Raw genomic sequence first — 12,743 nt, 5'->3', positions numbered from 1 at the left:
TGTGATACACAATTCTGTTGTCTAAATTGATAATATCAAGCACATATTAAACATATTTCTTTCTAAATTTGATTTGAAATATCCAAAGGAATATAATCTGAAAATTGCAGATTAGGTTATTGATAGGTTGAGTGATTTAGATAGATTTAGATAAAGGTGAGCAGATAATGTGATATGTCTTTATAATTCTTGTGATATTAATTTCGTTCATATAACGTTAGCCCAGTCCTACCTGACAGGTGCTTCTATAGCCTACAACCAACCAGAAAGGGTCCGGTGTTTCCTATTAACAGACAGTAACGTTAGAGAAATACTGAAAGCACATTAACGTTAACTGTAATACTGACTACAAAATGTTCTTGAACATGAATATTTTGGCCAAAGGCAGTGCAACCAAATGTAGTAAACATATAAATAATCATTCTATTTACTGGTTTGAAAACCTTAGAATCAAAAACAAAGGTTCTGTAATATTGACATGAAAATAAAATGTTGGAGACCAACTATTTATGCAGACATTGAAAAAATGTTAACTTTGCCATGTTATCTTTGCCTTCTGCCAATGCGTTAACTTACTGGATCTGTTATAATCTAAGACTCATCCAACGTTACACTTGTGTTATTATCATATAAATATTATTAAAAATAAGGATAATTAACGTTAACTTAACTAATCTTGCTAAAATGCACTACTTTGGGTAATATAAGCTGAAAGTGACTGTGCAGCTAACTTAATTTAGCTAACTAACGTTACAACTGTAACATGTAATGTTAAACCAGTTAACGTTCGCCATTAAAAAAATCAGTTGTTACTTAAATAAATGTATTTCAAATTTAAGCTCAAACATTGAAGCTTAAATCGTAATGTTAACCCTAGATTTACCAAACTATGTCGTCTGTTGGCCGTTCGTCGGTCGTGATTCAAAAGATGCCTTCTTTTTCAACCTTCTAACGTACTTTTTTCCCTCCATACGGTGTTCTGCAGTGTACTAGCTTTCTCTCTCTCTCTCTCTCTCGCCATCTATCCAGAGCCGTTGAAAATCATATTTAATGGTATATAAAATGGTCACATAAGTGAAGTGACATTCAGCCAAGTATGGTGACCCATACTCAGAATTTGTGCTCTGTATTTAACCCATCCGAAATGCACACACACAGAGCAGTGAACACACACACACACTGTGAGCACACACCCGGAGCAGTGGGCAGCCATTTATGCTGCGGCGCCCGGGGAGCAGTTGGGGGTTCGATGCCTTGCTCAAGGGCACCTAAGTCGTGGTATTGAAGGTGGAGGGAGAACTGTACATGCACTCCCCCCACCCACAATTCCTGCCGGCCCGGGACTCGAACTCACAACCTTTCGATTGGGAGTCCGACTCTCTAACCATTAGGCCACGACTTCCCCTTCCCCTACATCGAGTTGACAATGACATTAGCTAGCTTCACCAGCAACCCTAATAGACATTAATACTGGTAACTATGTCGAAAAGAAAGCACAACGTTAATGCTAACACGAAAGAAAAGGTTTGGTTGAGAGAAAATGTTCCTATACGTACTTTGACAAGATGGAAAAAAAGGTTTGTAATTACACCTGTTTCCTAATCCAGCTCGTAACTTCTTGTTAAAGGAGAACTCCGGTCAATTTTAACATTGAGCTCATTTTTTTGTAAATTTGGAGTGCTGTCAGTACAGAGAACAACGACAAAAATCGATGTTTCCTACACCGTGTTATCTTCTTTTTAAAATTTGCACCCTGTTGACTTCAATGGGCACGTTTAAACCTGTATTAATAAAATTGATGTTAATTCTGCCCGCGAAAATACCTGAAAAACTTCAGTCGAAGTTTTCGGTCGAAGTCCACAGTAGTCAATGGTCGAGTTCACCCACGCGATCCTCCGATCATTGGTAACTAAGCAATTCAAGAGAACGCGCCTGAACTCGACAATCGACTACTGTGGACTTCGACCGAAAACAGTAAGTTTTTCAGGTATTTTCGCTGGCAGAATTAACATCAATTTTATTAATATCTTTCACATCTACTGCAGTCAGATTCACTGTGTTCACTCTAAATAAACTCACTCACATGGCTGTGCACTTGTAATGACACATCAAGGATGTTAAAGCAGGCTAAACGCAGGCGTGCCCCATTGAAGTCAAAAGGGTGCAAATTTTAAAAAGAGGATAACATGGTGTAGGAAACATCGATTTTTGTCGTTGTTCTCTGTACTGACAACACTTCAAATAAAAAAACGAGCTTAATGTTAAAATTGACCGGAGTTCTCCATTAAGGTTGCAGTGATTCGTTCCCAGTTAACGTTAGTTACCTTAACGTTACTGTCCACTGTTTCTTTAGGAAAATCAACAGAACTTTGACTGACATCGAAAAACATACTGCGCAACAACATGTAAGTGTTATCCGGTTCATGTCCTCTTGATCTTATTTGTGATAGTTACATTGTAAAAGTTATGTAGCTTATAAGATGATACTTATTACTAACTGTTTTACCTTTGCGATTAAAATATATTTGCAGCTCATATCTGTTGTGAACAACTTTGATGTGTGAATTTCCTATGTAATTGTATCGCATTTCTGTGTTGTTAAAGGGATAGTTCACTTTGAAATTAATTTTTGATATGTTTTAGCTTACCTTAAGGGCATCCAAGATGTAGGTGTCTTTGTTTCCACAGTATTTTCGATTTTGATATTTTTTGGTCAAACCGTTCTTGTCTGTCAGTCATATAATGCAGGTCTATGGTCACCACCTCAAAGAGCATGTACAGAGAAGTCCAAATTAAACATGATTTAATGACTCGTAAATGTAAGTACACATTGCTTAGACACAAAACGAGCGGTTTGTGTGAGAAAACGAACAGTATTTATATAATTTTACCTCTTTTAACCACAGCCACGTCCAAGTACTCTGAGGGCACAGGCGCTTCTGTCTGTGCAAGCCCCGGAAGTGATCTCTCACGCGTGTACTCGTGTCTATCTAATAATTTGTTGATTTGTATCCTTCCTAGGAAAGTGATGAAGATTCACAAAGAGAAGAGCAGAGTGCAGAACCTTTCACATTGGCACAGGTGAGACAAAACTACAGTATTCTCTCTTTATTTATATGTATCTCTCTCTATCACTCTGTCAATCTATCTATCCAACAAGTTGTTGATTTGTGTCCTTCATAGGAAAGTGATGAAGATGCCCAAGGAGAAGGGCAGAGTGGAGAACCTTTCACATTGGCACAGGTGAGACAAAACTACAGTATTATGTCTCTCTATTAATATGTATCTCTCTCTATCACTCTGTCAATCTATCTATCCAACAAGTTGTTGATTTGTGTCCTTCATAGGAAAGTGATGAAGATGCCCAAGGAGAAGGGCAGAGTGGAGAACCTTTCACATTGGAGCAGGTGAGAAAAAACTACAGTATTCTGTCTCTTGCTCTCTCTCTCTCACTCTATCTATCTAACAAGTTGTTGATTTGTGTCCTTCCTAGGAAAGTGATGAAGATTCACAAAGAGAAGAGCAGAGAGCAGAACCTTTCACATTGGCACAGGTGAGACAAAACTACAGAATTATGTCTCTCTATTAATATGTATCTCTCTCTCTATCACTCTGTCAATCTATCCAACAAGTTGTTGATTTGTGTCCTTCCTAGGAAAGTGATGAAGATTCACAAAGAGAAGAGCAGAGAGCAGAACCTTTCACATTGGAGCAGGTGAGAAAAAACTACAGTAAACACATTTATGAAGTTAATTACATAATTTGATATGACATTAAATAATCACGAGACAAACAATGCTATGACAAAATGCACAGATTATCTCTGCAGCTCATGGAAGTCGCTTTGGATAAAAGCGTCTGCTAAATGATTAAATGTAATGTAATGTAAATGTAAATGTAAGTAATAATAATAATAGTAATAATAATAATAATAATCATAACTTTATTTGTATAGCACTTTTCAAAAACAAGTTACAAAGTGCTGTACAGTGAAACAAACATGATCCATACTTAAAAATGTAAATGAAAATGAAAAATCAACAATAAAATCAGAAAATACAATAAATAGTAGACGAACCAATACAGGGCCACATCACTGATACCAACATAGTTTTTCAGACGGCTAATTAACAAATCATGGTCCACAGTGTCAAAAGCTGAGCTGAGGTCAAGAATAATTAAAATGGAGAACATTCCTGAGTCAGCTGCACGTAGTAAATCATTGGTGACCTTGATCAGAGCAGTCTCAGTACTATGCAGGGAACGGAAACCTGATTGAAATTTTTCAAAAATGTCATTATTGTTCAAAAAGGAGATTAACTGAGTTGAAACGATTTTTTTCTAAAGTTTTAAATAAAAATGGCAGCTTTGAAATGGGTCTAAAATTATTTAAAACAGAGGCATCTAAAAAGGGCTTTAGATGTGTAAAGACACTGTCTGTCTTTCCTCTTTTTGTTTGTTTCTTGCATGTGTTGTGACTTCCATTACATTTTTTGTGCTAAGTACAGTAGAGAAAAACAAGGTTACCTTTATGGTAAAGCAGAACCTTATAAGTTTTAATATGGTGCTTCTTTTTCTGTAATTTTAGGAAAATGCCCCTCAAGAAATACGTGATGATATCCACTCTCATGGACTAACGGAAGGGCAAAGTTGCATCTCTATTTTCTCCTTTGCATTGAGACACAACACTACTGGTGTATTGATGGAAGACCTGCTGAAACTTCTAAAGTTACATTCTGCTGGGACAAATGCAGTACCATCAAGCAAGTATTTTTTGGAGAAACCATTAGCTGGTATTATAGATCAATTAAAACGCCATCATTACTGCAGAGTATGTACTAAGTACCTTGGCACTTTACAATCACAAGAAGAAACACTTACATGTGTGTCATGTTCCTCGTCCATAACAGTAAAAGACAGTTTACAGGAAGGACATTTCTTTATCAGTATTCCATTAAAGGATCAACTGAAGGATGTTCTTGAGAATCAAGGTATGCACGATCTCTGTTTTCGTCCTGATGATAGTAGTAGGCATGTAATAAGTGATATATGTGATGGCACCTTATATCAGACCTTGAAATCTAACAGTGAAGAGGATTTCCTCTCCCTTACATTTAATTGTGATGGTGTACCAGTCTTTCAGTCCTCTAAATTGAGTATTTGGCCTATACTGTGTTGTGTTAATGAGATACCCCCTGAGAGTAGAGATAAGCATGTGCTTTTATGTGCTTTATGGTTTGGAGCAAAAAAGCCAGACATGACCTGCTACTTCCAACCATTTGTAGAGGAATGTGCCAATCTTTCACAAGCTGGCTTTGAGTGGCAACATCCTAGTGATCAGTCATGGAGACACGTGAAGGTGCACCCATTGTGCTGTGTGTGTGATGCAGTAGCAAGGCCATTACTACAAAATTTTAAGCAATTTAATGGTGAATATGGCTGCGGAGTCTGCCTTCACCCTGGGGTGCAGATGAGGAAAGGAAAAGGAAAGTCAAGGGTTTACACATGTGCAGATGAAAAACCAAGTGACAGAAATCATAAAACCACAGTAGAGATAGGACAAATTGCTGAAAGAGAAGGGACAACAATATTGGGCATAAAGGGCCCATCTGCCATTGTAGATTTACCAAACTTTGATGTAATCAATGGGATGGTCCCTGACTATATGCATTGTGTGTTGCTTGGCGTGTGCAGACAAATGGCAACTTTATGGATCGATTCAAAAAATTATTCTGAGCCATGGTACATTGGCACACAAACAGCTATCTTGGACAGACACCTCTTGTCTATAAAACCTCCAGGTATTGTTGCTCGAGTTCCAAGATCTCTGACTGAACGCAAATTCTGGAAAGCCCATGAGTGGCAACACTGGCTTCTGTACTATAGCTTGCCAGTTCTAAAAGGCATACTTCCACAGAAGTATCACTGTCATTGGGCATTACTGATAGAGGGCATAAGCATTCTGTTGGGATCTGAAATAAATACAGAACAGATAAATCATGCCCATGAGGCATTAGTGTACTTTGTTGGAGGTGTGCAGTCGCTGTATGGGGAAGAGCACATGACATTCAATGTTCATTCACTTCTGCATTTGAGCAAAAGTGTTGTGCATTGTGGTCCTTTGTGGGCGCACTCAGCCTTTATGTTTGAAGATTTCAATGGATACCTCCTGAAACAAGTAAAAAGTAGCCAAGCTGTACCACAACAAATATGCAAACGAGTTCTGTTTTCCCGAGCTTTTCCCCGTTTAGCAAAGCAATTTTTAACAAATGCATTGGCAGAAGTTACAGATTTCTGTAATGAAATGAGAACCGAAAAGCATCATGTCAAGAAGTTTGCGAAGTTCACTGAGGTAACTGCCCTTGGTCCACCAAATGTAAGATCAATGTCTGTTAGTGATCAAGCTGCCCTACACACAGTGAGAGAGGTTTCCCCAAACTCTGTGGTACATTACTACAAGAGAATTGCTGTAAATGGAGAGGTTGTTCATGGTCATACCTACAGCAAAACAAAACAAAGAAACAACTCTATTGTGCTTTTGAAGGATGGGAGTATTTTTAGAGTGTCCCACTTCATTGACATGGGTGATCAGTGTTTATATGCCATAGGAAACTATGGTAATTGCACAGTGCAGAAGTTAGCCAGAGGTTCTCTTATCAAAACTCCACTGAGCTACATGTCAACTATCCTCTTTCCCACAGGCTTTCACAAAGCCATAAACACTGCTCAGGTAGTTAGACCATGTATGTATATTCAGTGTCCACAGTCCAGCTCAATTGTTTGTCGGCTACTTAAGACATATTACTGTAAATGAACTAAATGTGAAGATGGCCACTTATTCATTCAGGGTTGCTGAGCTGGAAAGTAACTAATTCCTTCTACTGTTACTGTAATCTAATGTGAGAATCTGTCAAAATTATAATGAAAAAGCACACAGCAGTGTGAAAAGTTTACTACAAAATGTAAATGTATTCTTCTTTAATACATCTTGCAATGCATGTCTTCAACATTTATGTATTTCATTGTAACATCCAAAAGGACACAAGTGCAAGGTATGGTTTCAAAACAATTATTAAAGTAGCATCTTAATGAACTTAGCTAATTTAAAAATATGTATTGCCACTTAAATTTAAAATGTAAATATGCAACTTGTATAATGTCATATACTAATTAAGTGCAAAATTAAATCTTTCTACGGCAAGAAATGAGTGACTGGGTCTTTTTTATTTTTACATGACAATTTTGAATATTTGCTGCATACACAAGAACTTGATAATCTAACTGTAAATAAAAAATAATTTTTGACTATTTTATTGGATAGAATTACTCATAAAATCTTAAATAACAACAAATATAACCCATGTAATCATTTTTGAAAAAAAATCACTAATTGAGATTGAAGAAAGTGTGATCTAAAAACCTGATACAATGCTGGTGTCATAAAATCTTAGAAATGCCATAAATTATTTTTGGTAATCTCATCATGTGCATTTCCATGTACTTTAATGTCCCATATATGTGAAATCTTACATATGTCTATTGTCTTGTAAGGTTTTCATACAATATACAAAGATTTTGGTTTCACTAATGATTGCACAACTCATATAACTTTGATGTTACATGTATCTACTAAGAATATTGTATGTGGATTTAGTGTCATATATAGTAATTATAAGTTCCCAAATTATATTAAATCTCATATTACACAATTTTACTAAGGATTTTGTGTCTTGTTTGACTGTTATATATATATTACTTACAAATTTCAGATAAAAGATCTAAACATTTAGTAAAATTTATCTATATCTTTTCCATATGGGATAATGGTAAATTTGACTCAAAAAGACACTCAGTTTTAAAGCCCATTTTCTTTTCAGACCAGCACACACATGGGCGGAAGTGCATTTGCTATATAAAAATGTGGTGCAGGATGTGAAAATTAAAACGGCATTAAGCTGAAACTATCAAAAAACACTTGCCTGCTGTCACATGCACCAGGTGTATGATTGAAAAGCCACATTAGTTATATTCAGTAACTCACTGCTCCACAGAATCCCTCAACCTGCTCTCCAGCAAGAAGTTTGTAGCTGCTACCACCATATCATCTCTGTCTTCTAAGGTCTGTACAGTGTATATGCCGGAGTGACCCCAACATCGCCAGTTCGTCGGCAGCTCCCATTATGGCCTTCTTTGCATCATCAACATTCTGTGCTGATTTGATCTAAAGCATAAGGCATTTAAGAAAGTAAGTGTACAAAATATGGATTCACATAATGGTCTCTAGGAATGAAGTTGAGAAACACTGCATACTTCTGTCAAGCTATCAAAGTTCTCTCTTCATCATAGTATAAACAAAATTCAATTGTCGAAATAATTCCACAGTTATCAAAACTGTATTGGTACCAACTGTGTGAGTGAACATGATAAATAATATAAAAATGAGTAGCTACATATTTATGTGGGTCAGGGGAAAAAAAGTGCAGAATAGACTGACGATGGGCAGGTTGAGTGTGGATATCTACCTCAGAAAAATTTCAAAGGTAGGATGGCGGGAGGAGGATTTTTTTTTAAACAGCACATTCAGGTGATGTTACAGCTGATCTGAACATCTTTACAGTGTAACAACTAACGATAACCCACAATTAAAATAGGATTTTACACTACCAATGGCACAAAATGGGCTTTAGTAATTTTTAAAAGGACTGCTAAAATCTTACTGCCTTCATCTTCTCTCTGAATTCGTAGTCGACTATCTCTTCAATGACTGGTGCAGGAGGCTTAAGGTTGCACACTTGGAGAAATAGTCTCTCAGAGAAAAAGTTTGGCGCGACACCACCATGGATGAGGCAGGCCGCAATCATTTGTCCAACCTGCTTGTACATACCATTGTACAAAGCTGCAACACAAACAGACAAACTTTCAGACGAATCCAGTCGAAGTTCATTTAAAATTAAATCGTCCTGGCTATTCCAAGCTCTATCATTCCACTCAATGGGTGTTGCACTGCATCAGTCCAAAAGTATAAAAATGAAATAAAAAATGTCCGTCCATTAAAAAAAAGTGTCTCACACAGCTCCGGGGGGTTAGCAAAGGCCTCCTGTAGCGAATCGGTGTGTTTGTCCATATTTAAACTGTTATAATCACTTGAATAAAGCTAGCGCTCACTGTTGTACATGGAAGCAGTTCCTTGCGGATGTTGTATGAGGTCAGCGTTGCGCATGTGCCGCTCAGAAATGACTAATGCGGAAACATAGTGAAGAGGTCAGAACAATGGTCACTACTTAGAAGTACAAAATGGGGATTTGTAATGAATAATGTCGGAAGATTTCCATATGAATCAGAATCAGAATCAGAATGAGCTTTATTGCCAGGTATGTTCACACATACGAGGAATTTGTTTTCGTGACAGAGCTCCGCAGTGCAACATAACAGCGACAGAACAAAAAACACAATAAAGAATAAAAAAAAAAAAAAAATACAAATAGGTGGGTAAGGATTGACAATATACAAATTGACAATGTATGGCAGGTATATTAAAATGAGCATTTATGTATGCACATGTATATTATGTGGAAAAGTTTTAACTGTACGCTAAGTATGTGTGTTGGATAAATAAGTGTATGTGTATATAAATATAAATATAAGTAGTGTATTGTGTTCCATGTATGTACATGTATATTATGTGCAAAAGATTTAAGTGTACGCTAAGTATGTGTGTTGGATAAAAAGTGTAGTGTATATAAATATAAATAGTGTAGTGTGTCCCACAGTTATTATCAGCTGTTCATAAGATGGATTGCCTGAGGGAAGAAACTGTTCCTGTGTCTGGTCGTTCTGGTGCTCAGTGCTCTGTAGCGTCGACCAGATGGCAACAGTTCAAAGAGGGAGTGTGCTGGATGTGAGGGGTCCAGAGTGATTTTAACAGCCCTTTTGCTCACTCTGGATAAGTACAGTTCTTGAATAGATGGGAGGGTTGTACCGATAATTCGCTCAGCAGTCCGGACTACCCTCTGTAGTCTTCTGAGGTCAGATTTAGAAGCTGAGCTGAACCAGACAGTTACTGAAGTGCAGAGGATGGATTCGATAATGGTGGAGTAGAACTGTTTCAGCAGATCCTGTGGCAGGATAAACTTCCTCAGCTGGCGAAGGAAGTACAACCTCTGCTGGGCCTTTTTCACAATGGAGTCAATGTGAATGTCCCACTTCAGGTCCTGAGAGATAGTGGTGCCCAGGAACCTGAATGACTCCACTGCAGTCACAGTGCTGTTCATGATGGTGAGTGGGGGTTTCTCCTGAAGTCCACGATCATCTCCACTGTTTTGAGCGTGTTAAGCTCCAGGTTGTTGAGAGTGCACCAGACAGCCAGCTCTTTAACCTCCTGTCTGTAAGCAGACTCGTCACCGTCCTGAATGAGGCCGATGAGTGTGGTGTCATCTGCAAACTTCAGGAGCTTGACAGAGGGGTCCTTAGATGTGCAATCGTTAGTGTACAGGGAGAAGAGCAGTGGGGAGAGAACACAGCCCTGGGGAGCTCCGGTGCTGATTGTACGGGTGCTGGATGTGTATTTTCCTAGTCTCACTAGCTGCTGCCTGTCTGTCAGGAAGCTGTTGATCCATTGACAGACGGAGGTGGGCACGGAGAGCTGAGTTAGTTTGGGCAAGAGGAGGTTTGGGATGATCGTGTTGAAGGCAGAGCTGAAGTCCACAAACAGGATCCTCACATAGGTCCCCGGTCTGTCTAGGTGTTGCAGAACATAATGCAGTCCGATGTTTACTGCATCGTCCACAGACCTGTTTGCTCTGTAGGCAAACTGAAGAGGATCTAGCAAGGGTCCAGTGATGTCTTTCAGGTGGGCCAGCACCAGTTTTTCAAATGACTTCATGACTACAGACGTTAGAGCCACAGGCCTGTAGTCATTTAGTCCTGTAATTTTGGATTTCTTTGGGATAGGGATGATGGTGGAGCGTTTGAAGCATGAAGGGACTTCGCACAGTTCCAGCGATCTGTTGAAGATCTGTGTGAAGATGAGGGCCAGCTGGTCAGCACAGGATTTCAGACAGGCTGGTGTAACGCAATCTGGGCCTGGTGCTTTTTTCCTTTTCTGCTTCCGGAAGACCTGGCACACCGCATCCTCGCTGATCTGTATTGCAGGTGTGGGGGAGAGGGGGGATGCAGGAGGTGTGAATGGTGAGAGCGCTTGATTGGAGAGGTGTTCAGGATGGGTTGCAGGAGTTGTGAGTGGTGTGAACAGTTGTTTGGAGAGGCATTCAGGGTTGGTTGCAGGAGTTGTGAATGGTGTAAATGGTTGTGTGGGGAGGTGTTCAGGGCAGGTGATGGGTGTTCTTTCAAACCTACAGTAAAACTCGTTCAGATCGTCTGCCAGTCGTTGATTCTCCACAGTGCTGGGGGGTGGTGTCTTGTAATTGGTGATCTTCTTTAGGCTTTTCCACACTGATGCGGAGTCGTTCAAAGTGAACTGAGTCCTTATTTTTTCAGAATAATTCCTCTTTGCCACTCTGATCTCCTTTTCCAGTGTGTATTTAGCCTGTTTATACAAGACATTGTCCCCCTTCCTGTAAGCATCTTCTTTGGCCTGACGGAGCTGTCTGAGTTTTGCAGTGAACCACGGTTTGTCATTGTTGTAATTTAGTTGAGTCTTGGTAGGAATACACATATCCTCACAGAAACTGATATATGATGTTACGGTCTCTGTGAGTTCATCCAGATCGGTGGCAGCAGCTTCAAAAACACTCCAATCAGTGAGGTCAAAACAAGATTGTAAATCCTGCTCTGCTTCATTAGTCCATCTTTTTACAGTCCTTAATACAGGTTTAGCTGATTTTAGTTTCTGCCTGTAGGTCGGTATAAGATGAACCAGAAGGTGATCAGAACGTCCCAAAGCTGCTCGTGGAACAGAGTGAAATGCATCCTTTATTGTTGTGTAACAGTGATCCAATATATTACTGTCTCTTGTGGGACAAGTAACATGCTGTCTGTATTTTGGCAGTTCACGGGAGAGATTGGCTTTATTAAAGTCCCCAAGAATGATTAAAACAGAGTCTGGGTGTTGTCTCTGTGATCTGCTCAGCGAGTTTCTGTAAAGCTGAGCTCACGTGCGCTTGAGGAGGGATGTAAACACTAACCAGAATGAACGAATGAATCTCCCGCGGCGAATAGAACGGCTTGCAGTTAATGAAGAGCGTTTCGAGATTTGAGCAGCACGTCTTCTTTAACACAGTTACATCTGTACACCACCGTTCATTGATGTAAAAGCATGTCCCGTCGCCACGCGATTTCCCCGTTGATTCTGCGTCGCGATCCGCTCTAAACAGCTGAAAGTCCGGCAGATGGAGCGCGCTGTCCGGTATGGTGTCATTCAGCCAAGTTTCCGTGAAACACAGAGCAGCAGAGTGGGAGAAATCTTTATTTGTCCGAGAGAGCAGAAGCAGTTCGTCCGTTTTGTTGGGTAGAGAGCGGAGATTTGCCAGATGGATGCTAGGCAACGGCGTTCGAAATCTGCGTTTTCTGAGTCTCACGAGCGTGCAAGCTCTTTTTCCCCGTCTGCGCGTCCTCTTGAAGCGTGTGATCAGCGCAGCCGCTCCGCCGACAAAAATGTCCAGCAAAACATCAGAATAGTCAAAAACCGGTGAAATATCGGGAGATGTGTGTTGCCGAATATCCAGCAATTCGTCCCTGGTGAAACTGATTGCAGGAATATAACTAAAGACAGGACAAACTAACAA

At 39.5% G+C, this 12,743-nt stretch overlaps 1 protein-coding gene across 1 annotated transcript; it reads left to right on the top strand.

The window, feature by feature from the left end:
* The first annotated feature begins 3,008 nt into the window (after nucleotides 1-3,008).
* On the top strand, nucleotides 3,009-6,719 carry LOC132094633 (uncharacterized). The gene is made up of 4 exons (XM_059499631.1): nucleotides 3,009-3,081; nucleotides 3,184-3,243; nucleotides 4,589-6,352; nucleotides 6,702-6,719. The coding sequence occupies exons 3-4, from the start codon at nucleotides 4,703-4,705 to the stop codon at nucleotides 6,717-6,719; spliced, it is 1,668 nt and encodes a 555-aa protein (XP_059355614.1). The 5' UTR covers nucleotides 3,009-3,081; nucleotides 3,184-3,243; nucleotides 4,589-4,702.
* Nucleotides 6,720-12,743: the final 6,024 nt, after the last annotated feature.

Source organism: Carassius carassius, chromosome 1 (assembly GCF_963082965.1).
Source record: "Carassius carassius chromosome 1, fCarCar2.1, whole genome shotgun sequence".
In the NCBI taxonomy this organism is placed as follows: domain Eukaryota; kingdom Metazoa; phylum Chordata; class Actinopteri; order Cypriniformes; family Cyprinidae; genus Carassius; species Carassius carassius.
The sequence above is the reverse complement of the archived record's forward strand: the minus strand, read 5'-3'. Positions and strand labels throughout refer to the sequence as shown.